This window comes from Elephas maximus, chromosome 7 (assembly GCF_024166365.1).
Source record: "Elephas maximus indicus isolate mEleMax1 chromosome 7, mEleMax1 primary haplotype, whole genome shotgun sequence".
Classification (NCBI taxonomy): Eukaryota; Metazoa; Chordata; class Mammalia; order Proboscidea; family Elephantidae; genus Elephas; species Elephas maximus.
This window is the reverse complement of record NC_064825.1, coordinates 44,322,020-44,338,975: the sequence shown is the minus strand read 5'-3', so window position 1 is coordinate 44,338,975 and position 16,956 is coordinate 44,322,020. Positions and strand designations below refer to the sequence as shown.

Genomic DNA, 16,956 nt, shown 5'->3' with positions numbered 1-16,956 from the left:
GGTTGTCCAAGATCCTAAAGTGTTTTAGTAGAAGAATTAGTATTAGTATACAAGATATTTCGACCTCAGTTTTCAGATACAAAGGATGTAAAAAGAAAAAAAAAACAGTAGTGTTACAATATTTACAAAAAAACTTCAACAATTGAAACTATAAAGGACCACACCCTTTAAAACATTATATTAAAATTAGGGTTCTGAGATCCCAGAATCTCTTTTTAAGTTCTAAAATCTTGAATCTTAATCATTAATAAACATTTGTGAAAGACAAAAGAGCAACTAAACTGATCTGAAAAAGAATTTGATTGAGCAGACAAACTTTGGCTCATTTATTACTCACAGTTAAGTATATTTCAGGGATTTAATTAAACATGAGTCAATGCTGCTTTTAGAAAATCCCACGGCATCAAATTTTGAAATGCTAGGGTTAACTTTCCAATGTTTCAACCTTGTGTAAAAACATTAGATTATTTTTTATATTGGGATTTTCAAAAGTTAGATACTCCTCTGATTGAGAATTGGAGATCTATATTCCTCTTCCCCTTGAATCTGAGCAGAGTTATGACTGTTTAACCAGCAGGGTACCACAGAAGTGACCTTTCTGAATTCCTGACCAAAAGAATTGGTGAGCTTATTAAAATTATTGATGGTGCAGTGGTTTAGAGCTCAGCTGCTAACCTAAAGGTCAGCAGTTCAAATCCACCAGCTGCTCCCTGGAAACCCTATGGGGCAGTTCTACTCTGCCCTATAGGGTTGCTATGAGTTGGAATCAACTCGGCAGTAATGGGTACATAGTAATGTTACTAAGTTTGGAGTGGTGTGCTATACAGCAAAGAAATTGGAACAGAATGATTTTTATAATAGAAATAAGCAATTCTTGTTCCCTGATTGTTCCTCTTTTTATAGCAGTCTATAAACACATTCCCTCACCAACAGAAGAGCAGACAAGAAAATATAAATATATATAAACATATGTATTTTTAAAAGCAGGCAAAACATTACTATGTAGTTTTTAATCACCTAAAACTCTAACCTCATACGGAGAGTATGGTATGTTATAGAAGTCAAAATACCCCCAAAGGACAACAAAAAGATACCTACATCAGTTTAAAAGACAGTGGAGAACAGGCTCCCAAAAACTGTGTGGTTCTCTAAGCATCTCAAAGACAATTTATCCTGAATGGTCTTGTCCTAAAGCAGGTGTCTTCTGGTTTAGATTAGACAGGCTGTCCTCATTAACAACAGGTTTGGCCTTAATGATAATTTAGAAGTTTCCCATACTGACCTAAATGGCTTTGGACATTTTACCTTTTAAATAAGGGGAAAACCCTGGCTCTATCCACGTGTATTGTGTCATCTCAAGCAAAAATGACAACTTCCCTGTGCCTTATCTGTTTCTTATTTGATTTGATCAGGATGATTGTAAAAATGAAATAAGAGAAACTATAAAAAGCCCTGAGCACACAATTGGCATAACATAGTTTATAAAGCTAATGTTCTACATTCTACTTTAGTGAGTAGCATCTGGGGTCTTAAAAGCTCGTGAGCGGCCATCTAAGATACTCCAGTGGTCTCACCCTGTCAGGAGCAAGGGAGAACGAAGAAAACTAAAGGTACAAGGGAAAGATTAGTCCAAAGGACTAGTGGTCTACAACCACCACAGCCTCCACCAGCCTGACTCTAGTACAACTAGATGGTGCCCAACTACCACCACTGACTGCTCTGACAGGGATCACAGTAGAGGGTCCCAGACAGAGCTGGAGAAAAATGTAGAACAAAACTCTAACTCACAAAAGAAGTCCAGACTTACTGGCCTGACAGAGACTGCAGAAACCCTGAGAGTATGGTCCCTGGACACCCTTTTAGCTCAGTAATGAAGTTACTCCTGAGGTTCACCTTTCAGCCAAAGATAAACAGGCACATGAAACAAAATGTGACTAAAGGGACACACCAGCCCAGGGGCAAGGACTAGAAGGCAGGAGGGGACAAGAAAGCTGGTAATAGGGAACCCAAGGTCGAGAACAGAGAGCAGTGACATGTTGTGGGGTTGATAACCAATGTCACAAAACAATCTGTGTACGAACTGTTTAATAAGAAGCTAGTTTGTTCTGTCAACCTTCATCTAAAGTACAATAAAAATTTTAAAAAACATATTTAGGGTAAATTTATAGCAATAGGTTAGTGGTTGCCAGGGACTTAGGAGAGGGGAGAATGGGGGGGTGACTGTTTAATGGGTACAGGGTTTCCTTTGGGGATGACGAAAATGTTTCGGAACTAGATAAAGGTAATGGTTGCACGATATTGTGAATATACTAAATGCCAAAGAATTGTACATTTAAAATGGTTAATTTTGTTATGTGAATTTCACCTCAAAAAAAAAGAATACAATGAGGTCAACAAACAACAACAACAAGAAAGTACTGAAGTCCCCAATGAGCTTTTGTTTATGTGGGTTATATCTATTCATGGTCACCATATTAGACAATATTGTTAAAATATCAATTTTGAAATTAAAAGAATAAATGACTTAAAAAAAAAAAAAGCCCCGTGCACAGTATTAGGTACAAAAGAAACATACCACCTCTGAAATCTAGCTTTTTGACTTAGGACTCTCTTTCTTCGTAGCAGCAAGAGACAACTGCACACCCACCAACAGTATTATCATACAGATTTCAGTCGTATTTTGCAACTTTTAGTAGACCATTTAAAAAGTTAAGCATATTATGAAACGTAACACTATCAATTTATGCTACAGTAACATTTCAGTAATAGAAAAGGTACTTTACAAATATTTACCTTGATTAAATATTTTTCCCATCTGTCCGCTGTAACAGATTTGCCAATCTTCCTCATCAACTTTAAATGGAGCTCCACCAATTCTTTTGGTACTTAAAAAGAAGAAAAAATACTGTTAGGTAGCGAAAAAAAAACATTTATAATCATTTAAGATTATATAAAAAAGAACTTTCGCCAAGCCCTGAATACTTGTCCAAAATAGATGCTGTTGGATTTTAGCTGCTTTTAGACCTCTGAATCAAAAAACTCTCAACTAGAGCAAGAAATTACTGAAAACCACTTTAAGTATGAACAGAGATACTAATGTTTTATTTCAAAATTCCACCAAGTACAAGCACTTTACTATACATCTAAAGTTTCTGTTTGTTTTACGTGATACCATTTGGTTTCTTTATTGAGATTTTAGGCCAAGATAAAGATTCATAGAATTTAAAAAGAATAAAGTAATATAAATTCCACGTTGATGGACACCTGAGAAACAGAGTCTAATAGTTTTTCCGAACTGTGTTTCAGAAAATGATTTTCCCAATATATCCCTCATCTGATGTGCTAAACTCCTCTACAGAATCTCTACGGATCTTTGCTTGACATCCTTCAGAGACTTTACTTACCTTCCAAGGTATTTATTTCCATTTTCTGAACAGCTCTAATTATTAGAAAGTTATTACCCTTATTCTAAGTCAAATCTACCTCCCTTCAACTTCTTCCCTCTGGTTCTTGCCCTTATTCTCTGGCTTCAAAGACAATACTTTTAATCTCTCTTCTACTGGAACCCTCAAATACTTAAGACTGTTATCTTGCAGGCTGTATTTTATGTTCTCTTTTCTGACTTGAGACAACCAGAGTAATCCCAAATACTCCTTGGACGTGATCTGATTATGCCGTTCAATTATGTTAATCAGACCTGAGGGAAAATAAAGCAGACACACGTGTACACAGCACATACCTCTGCCCAGTCTGGCATTTCTCACCAGCAACCAAAGAACAAAGAACAAGCATGCTATCCAAAAGGCTCCACAGCCAAATACATTAGAGAAATGCTGGATGTTTTAAAAAGGTTTTTTTTTTTTTTTTTTTTAACTGCAGGATTTCTTGGAGGCTTTTTATTGATTAGTGTTATGTATACTGTGAATACCCAAAATAGGGATATGCAGCATTCTGCAATATATTTGATCACAGAATCCTTTTTTGTGAAACACAATATCTTGAAGGATACATTCTAAGGAAATCATGGCCTGATTCTTTTCAGTCATTCTGCCAAACTCTCTATTCTCCACTAAAGCTACTTCTCCTAACTTGAAACCTAAAGTATAAAAACATTATTACATTAAGTATAAAAATACTACTATCAGTAAGCAAGATATAGCCTCTGCCCTTAACAAGCCTACTTAAGTGAGTCTTCTTAGTGAGGGAGGGTGTTGGAGTGGCGAAAAAGGGTGGTTACAAATAAATGGACAATTCTACGAAGTCAAGACCTGAAGTACGAGGTTGGGGCAGGGGTTGGGGGGGGGAGTGGACAGAAGCAATAGCAGATGCAAAAGGCTGAAAAACAAAGCGATAACAGAACTGGGGACATGGGCATAAAAGCAGGGCATAAGTATGAAGAATCTTCTAAGGCCAGGTAAGAAGTTTAGATTTTATTTAATAGTGTAAGCATGAAAGTGCTCTGCATTTTAGAAAGATCTCTATGACTGAACTGTAGGAAAACAGATTGCTTTGTTTGCTTGTTTTAGGAGGTGGGGTAAAGGACACAGACTATAAGCAAAATCAGAAGAAGAACATCAATCCAGGAAGACTGAACTGATGTAAAGGTAGTACAGAGAGAAGCAGGCAGATTTGAGAAATGTTTAAGAAACAAATTAATAAAACTTAGTGATTGACTGGTTGTGCAGAGTGATAGAGAAAGAGTCAAGAAAACATCTGAGTCACTGGCTTAGGCAACTGAGTAGATGCCAATGACAATATGAGAGGAAGAAAAAGACCTGGGGGCTCAGTTCTCAGCACCACCAAGGAGACCATGACTCTAGTCAAGTCCTTTAAACACTGAACTTCAGTTTCCTCATTTCTAATTTCTAATAAATTCTGTGTTAGGTTTAAACGCAGTTTTAAAATTGCAAAATATATAAACCTAAAAATTTTTATTTCTGTTGATTCTTTTGTAACCAAAGTGATTTTCATTTCTTTCTTCTCCCCTTTCCCCAAACTCAGTAGTCTTGATCCTCCCTATTTCTTCCAGTTTCCCTAGGACATTACCATATCTCCTCACTTCAGAAAAATAGCTCTACATAATCTTCCATAACCAAATCTAGTCCAAAAATACTACTTTCGTGTCACTCCTCGGTTTATAAATATCATTCACAGCTTATTAAACTATATAAACTAATCCAAATTTCTTACCCACCTCAGAGTCCCAATATTCAGTCTCAACCTAACTCTCCAACTCTTCTCTCTTATTTCTACACTGAAATCCTTGATGGAAATCATTCTGGCCTATTCATTGCCCACTTAGCATACCCAACTCATTACCTACCTGGGCTGTATCCAAACTCTTCATGATAAATGAAGAAGAAAGTGAAGTTGTCAATGACTTAATTCTACTTAGATCAATAATTAACACCCACAGAAGCAGCAGTCAAGAAATCAAATGACACACTGCACTGGGCAAACCTGTTACAAAGGAGCTTTTTAAAGTTTTATAAAGCAAAGATGTCACTTCAATGACTAAAGTGCACCTGACCCAAGCCATGGTCTTTTTAATCACCTGATATGCATGTGAGAGCTGGACAACAAAAAAGGAAGATAGAAGAAGAACTGATGCATTTGAGTTGTGATGTTGGTGATGAATACTGAATACAACGGTCTGCCAGAAAAATAAACAAATCAGTCTTAGAAGAACTACAATGATAATGCTCCTTAGAAGCGAAAATGGCAAGACTTTTGCTCACCTATTTCAGACACATCAGAGAAGACCAATCACTAGAAAAGGGCATTATGGTTGGGAGAGGGTCAGCCAAAAGAAGGGAAACCCTCAATGAGATGAATTGATACAACAGTCACAACAATGAACTCAAACGGATCAATGATCACGGAGATGGCGCAGGGCTGTGCAACCTTTTGTTCTGTTAGACATAAGGTCGCCATGACTGAGCCGACTCTGTGGCAACCAGCAACATAACTGGTCAGTACAAGTCCCAAAAGCCTCTGTGATAGAGCTCCTTGATGATTCTAGTACACAAATTCTTTGGTCTTTGGAATGGCCATAGTATTCATACTGTCTGTCTCATTCATTTAGCAGTTGGTTAAATGTTCTTCGCCACAGTTTTAAGCATGTCCCCCATATCACACCAACATGTGAAGTCCCTAAACATTTTGATACTACTACTACTATTTTTAAAAATCTAACAGAAAACAAAAATAAATATATGCAATAAATACGTTTTTTTTAATCTCGCTTTACAAATGTAGTCACTGTCAACTCGGGCATGTAGAAGAAGAATATGTATGACTTGATTTGCTTACTACAACACTAGGTTTAGCACAGTGCTGTCAGAAATATGAGGTGAGCCACATGAATTCATTCTTATGGTAAATTTTCTAGTAGCCACATTTGAAAAAGTAAAAGTCAAAACTAATTTTAATAATATATTTTATTTAACCCAATATATCCAAAATACAATTTGCACATGCAACCAATATAAAAAATGGAGCTGTTTTAAATCCTTTCTTTGTACTAAGTATTAAAGTATATTGTGCACATTACACTTACAGCACACCTCAATTCATAGGAGACACATCTCAAGTCCTCAACAGCCATAGTGGCCAGTGGCTACTGTATTGGATAGCGTAGGGTTAGCATATTTAAAACTAAAATTTACAACCCACACTTTTCTAACTGAGTAAATTTTTTTGTTACAAATAAAACTGACAAGCTGATGAACTTTAAGGACATTAGTAACCCTTAGTATTTTACTAACTGAAACAAGCAAAAACTTGCAAAGAAAAATTAATCAATATTATAATTAAGTCCAAAATATTCAACTTTCCACTCTTTGTATTCTCTAAAGCCATGCTCCCTCTCCAACAGAAGTTCCTACGATGGAAATGTTCTGTATCTGCACTGTCCAATACAGGAGCCCCTTGCCACATGTTAACTACTGAGCACTTGATATGTGGATGATGAAATTAACTGAACTTTTAATTTTATTTATTTTTAATTAATGTAAATTTTAAATAGCCACACATGACAAGTGCCTACGGTTTTGGACAGCACAGCTGTAAACGATCAGTCATATTTTTTTAAAACACATGATCATTTTCTAAAACACGTACAGGCAAGCTCCACATTTTCTAAATAGTCTCAATTCCAGAACACTAAGTAATTATCAACTTCCTTCTAAAGATTTATTTCTTAATCAACTCTTTTCATTCTGAAAAATATAGGTTTCTGTCCCACTGAACCAAGATCTTCTATCTTTCACATGACAGATTCGCTACATAAGCTTTAACAGTCCTCTTTCTTTCACAATGTCTCAGAAGATGACAGACTCTTAAGCAGAGGAAAAGAAAGGTCAGAAGCTGTGTGAATTCATGAAGGGCCTAACAACATGATATAAGAATGAAGCAGCAGAAAAGTGGTCGAATTCCAGACAGTACTATTGATCCAATCACCCAAAGACAGTCCATATTCTGATATTTTTCTAAGCATCCTTCCAGCACCAAATCTTAAGAATGCTGCTGCTTCTGCAATTCTAGTCTGTTGCTTATAATGCTGCTTTTTAAATGGTAAAAATTTACAACAGTCCATAATGACTAAAGACAATTTTTCTCGTTCATTAATAAAGTCTTTTACTTAAATTTCCTCTAAGTTTATAAGGAAAAATACGCTTACAGTCACAAAAAGTTGATTTTATCTTGGCCATTGATAAAAATACACTGATTTCAAATGCAGTGGCTAAAAGACAAGCTTACAATAATATCCTTTTGCTTACAGTCCAGATTTTAGAAACTCTGTTGGGAGAGCACGGTTTGAGCAATAATGACACTGATCCCACAGGCCATATGATCCTGGGAATCACTGCCATGCATTCATACACCTTACCTCCAAAGAGTTCATTTAATCATCTAAAGTTTCCTGACAAGAAAATAAAAGGCTCAAGGCTATGAACTGTAATTTAGACCACTGTCTGAAACATATAGCACAGGGATACCAGGTAAGTGTAGTACAAATGACTAAACTCAGCTCATAACCATTATGGATAAAAAAAATCCAAGAATAGCTGTTATGTAGGCAGACAAACCAAAGTGTATCTGCTGCTCTGTTTTAGGTTTTTGAGCTCCGTTTAGAATCATATTGCTCTTCCACATGGATAGAGTCTCTCCAAACATTGCTCAGATTATTTCAGAACCAAAACTGTGGGAAACGTATCTGCTAGCAAAGGACGTGATCTGTGTGCTACAAGATATCAGCAGAACTGATGTAACACCAGCAATCCAGAAAGGACAAAGGAGTTAGGACAAATGGAACTGTCCTAACCCCTGCCAGCATGTGGCATTGTGTGAAACAATTCTTACTAAATGAGAAGGCAGATCTTTTCTTATAGAGAAAAATGGTACCTGGGTATGATGAAGTGAGCCACCCTTACATTAATCAGTCTTCAAAAGGTTGTTGCTATTGTTGTTGGCTACCATCCAGGTGACCACTACTGGCTTGTAAGTGATCAGGATTCAACAGCTGTGCTCCTCCGGGCTTTCACTGGTTGATTTTCAAAGAAGATCACCAGACCTTTCTTCCTAATCTGTCTTAATCTGGAAGCTCTGCTGAAACCTGTTCAGCATCAAAGCAACCTGCAAGCCTCCAATGACAAATGTATAATGGCTCTGCTTGAGGTACACTGGCTGGGAATCAAACCTGGGTCTCCAGCATGGAAGGTGAAAATTCTACCACTGAACCACCACCACCCTCTTTGCTTATACTTATAAACAGCATCCTTGGTCAGAGGGAATCTGAGGCACTTAAGGCAATGGGTACCTGTACCATATGCCTCCAACTCTAATGAGATGATCCTACTTCCCTTCTCTTTTTTCCTTCTACTCAATTTAAAAATCATTGCAGGAGGAGGGATAGAAAGAAAGGCCCAAAACAAAATTTAGAAAGAAATAAACTATATGAGTGATACTATTTTAAAGGGAGGGAGGGATTTTCTCCCAACTGTTTTTTAATCATTTTAAATCTAGAGAAAAACGGAAAGCCCTTCACCTAGATGCACCAATTGCTGACATTCTTGCCACTGAAAGGGCAACACTTACATAGGGTAAAACTATCAGGAAAAGCCTCTAAAGGTGAGACAATAATGACGAAAAACAGCCAACCAAGCCAAGGATGGGAAGAACATGCCAGGCAAAAGGAAATGCATATATAAAAGTGCTGAGACAGAAAAAGATCCTCATGGAGCTGGGGTACAGTATGTAAAAAAGAAGAGAGGGATTAAAGATGCTACTGGAGAGGTAAGCCTTTTAAGTCATGTAAAGAGTTTAGCTTTTATTCAAATATAATGGGAAACCACACGAGGAATTTCAGAAACTTTCACGATCTGATTTACGTTTTTAAAAGCTCAGTTTGTGTCTAGAATCTGCTTCAAAATAATGTAGGGTCAGGGACTGGGATGATTAAGTTAGAGATGAAACAAAATTATTCTGAAGGTGCATGATGGACACATGAAGTTCATTATGTAATGCTCTACTTTTTATGTTTTTTATGTACTATGTATCTTATATGTTTCATGTCTTCCATAATCTAAAGAAGTATATGGAATGGTGGTGATGGTTGCACAGGATTGTGAATATAATTAATGCCACTGAACTGAATACTTAAAAATGGCAAATACTATATTATATTATATATACTTTAACATAATAATAAAAAGTATACGAGGGGAAATAACTTTGACTGCTCTGTGAGGGACAAATTGGAGGAGGCCATATATGACCAATTAGGAGGCTACTGCTACACTTTCGGCAAGAGATATATGATGGCCAGGACTAAGGCTGTGGCAGTAGAGCTCTAGAGAAGCCCCTCAAAGAAAACTGCAAAATTCAGAAATAGTCTAAATTTCTAAAAAATTTCCTGAAAAGTACCTTCGCCAATCTTAATCTAAGAAAGCGACTGCTTTATATGTCTTCTATATGATCCTTATAATTCATTATAAAAGCAGAAATCATAACTTTTAGTTTAATTATATTCATAACCTAGAAAGGCAACACGTACACACAGGTATTTAATAATAAAGTCAACTAGTCATCTGTATCATACTGTTTCAGAATTTCAGCCAATATTCACCATCATTTCAAATGTTCACATTTCAATTGAAAACCTGTACTTAATATTCAACTATGTGTTTTTAAGAACTGATGTATTATGTACGCATTATGAAAAGCACTAGACAGAGTCTGGAGAAAGAGGTGCAAACCTAAATTTTCTCATCAATAAAAAAAAGTATTGCACCAGATGAAGTAACGTTCTCCAGCTTTAATATTCAATGTATATATGTCAGAATCGAGGCAAGTATTTATCTGTCTCATAATAACACAATAACAGTCAATCACAGGATCTCAGAATTGTTGAAATGGAACCAATGATCTAATTCACAACCTCTGAGACTAGAAAATTGAGCACCTACAATTTAACGTGATTCACCCAAGATCAAACAAAGCCCAAGCAAGAGCCCAGATCCACGTGGCCTTCCAATCTGGAGTTCTTGTTTTTAAAATATCAACGGACATACGAATAGTTCAGAACACCTAACTTATGAATCAAGCCGCCCTTATTACTCAACTTCATCTCTGGCTTCGATCATAGGTTGCTCCTGCCTAGACACCCTGAGGTATTTTATCCATTTCTAAAATGTGTTAGACAGCTCACAGTTGCTTTGGCAACCAAAGATTATTGCTACTCCTCCCCAATCCATTCTTATCAAAGCTTTTGAAATAACCACTCCACTTCCAAACTGCTTTCTGGAAATTTTATAAATATAAAAGCAAACTCAGCTAGAGTATGTATTCTCAATAGGGTCAATATCACCTCTAAGGGGGCAAAAGCTGGTTGGGCGAGGGGAATCTCAAATACTGATCTGTAGTCCTCCAAAACCCAAGTCTACCTGACAAAAATCTTATTCCTTATATTTAATTTCTCTTGTTAGAGAGAAATTAAAATTTAACAATTTTGAACTTATTTTTAGTTAATTTAAATTAAAATTTTCTACTTAAGAGAGTGATAATGAAAAAGAATTAAGAAATACTGTGCTATAGAATACAAAAGTATGCATTATTATGTACAATGTAACACACTACCTCCAACAATGCCCAGCCTGCAGAGGGGGCTGTATCCCACTGAAAGGAAGCAAAGCTGTAAATTGCCCAAATACCTCACAAGAACTGATTTAATTCGTAAACAGAATAATCAGAGAAAACTTATAATTTAGATGTTAGTATTTAAAGCAGGAAAAGCAATCAAAATAGCTTTAAAATATTTAAAAATAAAGGAAAGCAACAGGGAGAGAAGAAATACAGGAAACAGAAAATTTCTGCAGATAGCTCAAGAAGAGTTCCTGTAGGCAGAAAGACAAATTATCTGAACTAGTAACAGTAAGCAGGAAAAACGTGAAGAGAAAGATGAAACAAAATAGAAAAGGCTTCGGGCTATTAGTTTACTGTGTGAGCCATCAGGTGATATCCCTGACCGAACAAAGTCTGGTTGCTGTCTCTTTTCTCTAATTTTTGAGGGGAGGGAGAGAAGAGAATACTCCTATGGACAATTTGTACATAGGAGTAAATAAAGATACCTATTTTTTTTTATCTATAGTGATTTCCTAACTCCTCCCCCAAAAAACCCACTGCCATCAAATCGATTCCAACTCATAGCGACCCCATAGAGTTTCCAAGGCTGTAAATCTCCAAGGAAGCAGACTGCCACATCTTTCTCCCGCAGAGCCACCGGTGGTTTCAAACGGCCAACCATTCGTTGCGCAGGTGAGCACTTTAACCACTGCGCCACCAAGGCTCCTTACACCAGACCTCTGTAAAGTGCAAAGCTTCTATCCTTATCAAGTATATCCCAAAGTATTTAAAAATTCAACAAGACACTAAAAAATACCTTTATGACCAAATACCATAATTTTAGGTGTGAGGAAATAAGTTTAATTTTTCTTTAATAGACGTTTCTGCAGAACTGTGAATTTAAACTAAAAGAATTCAATTTCTTAGTTTAAATTGAGAAGAAAACATTCTTTTGTGGTTACGAGAGGAGGGAGGGTGGGAGAGGGGTATTCACTAATTAGATAGTAGATAAGAACTACTTTAGGTGAAGGGAAAGACAACACACAATACAGGAGAGGTCAGCACAACTGGACTAAACCAAAAGCAAAGAAGTTTCCTGAATAAACTGAATGCTTCAAAGGCCAGTGTAGCAGGGGCAGGGGTTTGGGGACCATGATTTCAGGGGACATCTAAGTCAACTGGCATAATAAAATCTATAAAGAAGACATTCTGCATCCCACTTTGAAGAGTGGCATCTGGGGTCTTAAACGCTAGCAAGCAGCCATCTAAGATGCAACAATTGGTCTCAACCCACCTGGATCAAAGGAGAATGAAGAACACCAAGGACACAAGGTAATTACAAGCCCAAGAGACAGAAAGGGTCACATGAACCAGAGACTACATCATTTTGAAACCAGAAGAACTAGATGGTGCCCAGCTACAACCAATGACTGCCCTGACAGGGAACACAACAGAGAACCCCTGAGGGAGCAAGAGAACAGTGGGATGCAGACCCCAAATTCTCATCAAAAGACCAGACTTAATGGTCCGACTGAGACTGGAAGGACCCCAGTGAACATGGCCCCCAGACCTTCTGTTGCCCCAGGACAGGAACCATTCCCGAACCCAACTCTGCAGACATGGATTGGACTGGACAGTGGGTTGGAGAGGGATGCTGGTGAGGAGTGAGCTTCTTGGATCAGGTGGACACTCGAGACTATGTGGGCATCTCCTGCCTGGAGGGGAGATGAGAGGGTGGAGGGGGTTAGAAGCTGGCGAAATGGACATGAAAAGAGAGTGGAGGGAGAGAGCAGGCTCTCTCATTAGGGGGAGAGTAATTGGGAGTGTGTACCAAGGTGTATATAAGTTTTTATGAGAGGCTGATTTGATTTGTAAACTTTCACTTAAAGCACAATAAAAATTATAAAAAAAAAGAATTCAATTTCTGTGTGAAATTTATATTCTGTTGTTTCTTGCTAACAAGTGATTAGTTCTCACTTCTCTTTCAATCAACATTCGATTGACAGAGGTAAATAGCTGAGTAGCATACTATGTCATCTTACAGTTTCCTGGAAACTTGTCAGAAACAAAAAGGCCTTGCTGTAATTTCTACAGTTACCTCAATAAATGAGATAATGTATATAAAAGCACTTTATAAACTATAAAGCAACATACAAACCAAAGCTATTGTTATTTACCACCAGATGGTGATCATGTCTTATTTAAAGCAAAATGTTGGCACCTTTTATGGGGGCCAGCCAGAAGACCGCTAAAACAATCAACAAGCAAACTAAGGTACCTGAATAAAATAGGTGTGGTTTTTAAGTATGATCAAATGAAACATCAGCAAAGCACAACCAATAAAAATAAGGTCTTCCTGAAGACTTCTCAGGGAATTTCCTGTCTATGTGAACATGGGATAACTCTGGACGTTAACAAGAAGACAACAGTGCGTGTGTGTTTCTGGCAGTCTGGTACCAGTCATTTAACCATTCATTCCACTCTGAAATTCTTTAACTGCAGGCACAGAAACTTCTACTCAGCAAAATGGTGATACGAAATACTTTCAGAAGACACGAAAACAAAACAATCATTACGAAAGTGATGAAACAAGCCTCAAAATAGACTGGTATAATAAAACTATAAACTCATCACTCTGCTTCAACAATTATCAGCTTATGACTAACAGACTTTTCCCACTCCAGTGGACCCTTCCCACTACTTTCAAGCAAATTCCAGATATCACATGATTTCAACCATAAATACTTCAATGTGTACTTCTAAGAGATAAGGATTCTTTAAAATAATCATAATACCATTATTGCCACCTGAAATTTAGTAATTCCTTAATATTGCCGAACTTTGTGTCAATTAAACAATTTTAAATACCTTCAATTAACCAAGAAATAAAATTATATATTTATTGTTACTTCTGTAGCAGATGCTGACAGAGCCTTCCTCACTCTTAACCCCTCAGCACTTACCATTCCAGTGCAGGCAAATCAGACAATATCCAGCTGTAAACACGTGTTTAAGTCTTTGCTTGAGGGTTTTCTCTGACCACAGGACAAGGGAGTTTTAGCCTTTCCTGGGAACATATCTCAACCAATAACTAACAGACATTCCCTTACTCCACAGCTAGGACAAATCTGAGATAAAATCTACACTGTCTCCTAGAGTTCAACAGCGGGACTCAGTCACAGTTACCCACAGAGGTAACTTCCTTGATAATGCATCCTCTGTTGGCTTTTTTTCCGTTCCCTGTCTCACCGTCCCACTCTCCCACCACTGTTTTCTGGCATCACTTCCCAAGTAAACTACAGGCAGTCCCCATTTCTAAGCTGAATTTGTAGGTCAGTCAGAACAAATGCATACGGTTCTTATTTGCCTTACTCTGGTGCAAGAAGGAGCCCTGGTGGCACAGTGGTTAAAGAGCTCAACTGCTAACTGAACGGTCAGTGGTTCGAACCCACCAGCCGCTCCATGGGAGAAAGATGTAGCAGTCTGCTTCCATAAAGTTAACAGCCTTGGAAAAACCCTACAGGGCAGCTCTGCTGTCCTAGAGGGTTGTTAGGAGTCAACCCCACGGCAGTGGGTTTGGTTTAGTGCAAGAAAAGGCTGAAAATCTTCTCAGTGATTTAAAAGCTGCACATGCAGCAAGTGAAAGTGATTGTGATAAAGAATTTGTTGTGAGTAGGGCTTGGTTCAATCTTCTCAAAGTGAGGACAAATTTATGTAACATTAAAGTACAAGTTGTCCGAAAGTTGACATTAATAACCCAAGGACTGCTTGTACTTGAACTCACTCACATCTTTCTCAGGGTCTGCTTCTTGAGGGACCCAACATAAGACAGCCTCTTAGTTTTGAATGAAAGCTATGGTTATTAACTAAAGAAACAAAAATGTAAACATAAAAATTTCTGCAAATATTTTCAAAGAGTTTATAGACAACCCAAAAGGCATAGAAGGATCCCAGTTTGAAGAACCTTTCCTCCTAAAGCTTCATGGTAGCTGAGGTTTTAATTATGTTTTGAAAGAGCTCATCAAAATTATTCAGCTATTTTGAAAAATAACACACCCATCACTATCGTTGACTATAAAAAGCATTACTATCTCAAAATTTAGTTCTTAATGTGCATAAAATCTAATCTAATTGAAAATAACATAACTACTGAGTTAAGCTTCTACACTTAAAAAAAAAAAAAAGGTCCTAGAAGGAGTGGCTTACTATTGAGTCCCTTGAAAAACCTAAGACATAAAATTTACAAGTATTTTATTTACATATGACTTTGAACTGTTTTAAACTGCTGTTGGTCTAAAACAAGAGTACGAAACTTGTGTGTTTTTTTTTTTTTAATCTATGTGGAGCTACTATGCCCATAGCACAATAAAGTCCCTTCCAGCTAACGAACTTTCCTTCCCCTCTCCCCTTCTGGAAAATGTTGTCTGCACTCAGTCCCACCTGACCCATTTGCTCCTAACCTACCATAATCTGACTTCTACTACCCATATTAAATGAACTCTTTAATCTTTGTCTTAACTAACCCCTCTGCACCACAAGACACTGCTGCTCACATCTTCCTTCTTGAAACCTGGGTATTTTATTAAAAAAAAAAAAAAAAAAAAAACTTTCCTCATTTTTTCTTTTACCTCTGTGACTCTGTTTGGATTCCTTTGCAGTCCCCTACACTTCTGTCCTCCCCTTGAAAGTTGGTTCTATTTTAGGACTTTATTTCTTTTGCCCGTAAGTGCTTACATTTATTCCCTTGCTTTAATTTAAATCTGTACCATTTAAGGGTATGTTCAAGTAGCAGAAAACCTTACTAGAATGGTTTCAAAAATAAGGGGTTAACTTTTTTCAAATTAGTAAGAAATCCAGAATAAGGAGTTACTGGTTTTGGTTTAATGGCTCAACAAATCCACCATACTGAGCTTCTTGGGGTTCCCAACATACTTTTTCTAGCCTCCAGACCTTAGCATGTGCAGTTTCCTCTATCCCAAACCATTCTACTCACCCTTTATGGCTCAGTTTGGCTGTTGCTCCTGTAAGAAGCCATTCTTTTACACCACCTTTTCAGGGCTAAATGTCCCTGCTATAAGTCCCAAAATGATCCTAACTTGTCTTAAGTAGAAGCCCTAGGTGGCATAGTGGTTAAGAGCTACAGCTGTTAACCAAAAGGTCAGCAGTTCGAATCCACCAGGTGCTCCTTGGAAATCCGATGGGGAGAGTTCTACTCTGTCTTAAAGAGTTGCTATGAGTTGAAACTGACTCGATGGCAACACGGTTTTTTTTGTACTTATGCATCACACTGTATCATAAATGCCTGTTTGATTAGCTGTACCCACATTAGACAGGTCTGTATCTTCAGCACCTAGGACAGTGCCTCATGCATTTAAAAATGACTTGTTCAATGAATGGATTTGGGTTTTTTTTTAAAAAAAACTGTTTACATGAACAAAAATTTCTCCTAACCCAAGTAACTGACTGATTAGTACATAAGTAGCCGTTAATAATACAGGCTTCTTGCTCTTACTTAAAGTACCAGACAGGAAAAAAGACAAGTTTCCAAAACCACTAAGGGGAACTGTGTATAAAATAGAGTATCAACATTCTTTGATAGTTATGTGGGTGAGGAGGGAGGGAGAGGGATATTCACTAATTAGATACTAGACAAGAATTATTTTAGGTGAAGGGAAGGACAACACAATACAGGAGTACTCAGCACAACTGGACTAAACTAAAAACTAAGAACTTTCCTAAGTACAACCAAACACTTCCAAGGATACAGTAGCCGGGTGGGTGTCTGGGGACCATGATTTCTGGGGACATCTAGATCAACTGGCATAACCAAGT

The 16,956-nt window shown here is 37.4% G+C and overlaps 1 protein-coding gene across 3 annotated transcripts in view; it reads right to left on the bottom strand.

Annotated features, from left to right (window-relative positions):
* The window catches only part of RSF1 (remodeling and spacing factor 1), a 180,348-nt gene that overhangs the window by 111,400 nt on the left and 51,992 nt on the right, over positions 1-16,956 (bottom strand). For all 3 annotated transcript variants that reach the window (XM_049889723.1, XM_049889724.1, XM_049889725.1), the window contains exon 2: positions 2,794-2,885. In XM_049889723.1, coding sequence (XP_049745680.1) covers positions 2,794-2,885 — 92 coding nt within the window. The remainder of the gene's footprint in view (positions 1-2,793; positions 2,886-16,956) is intronic.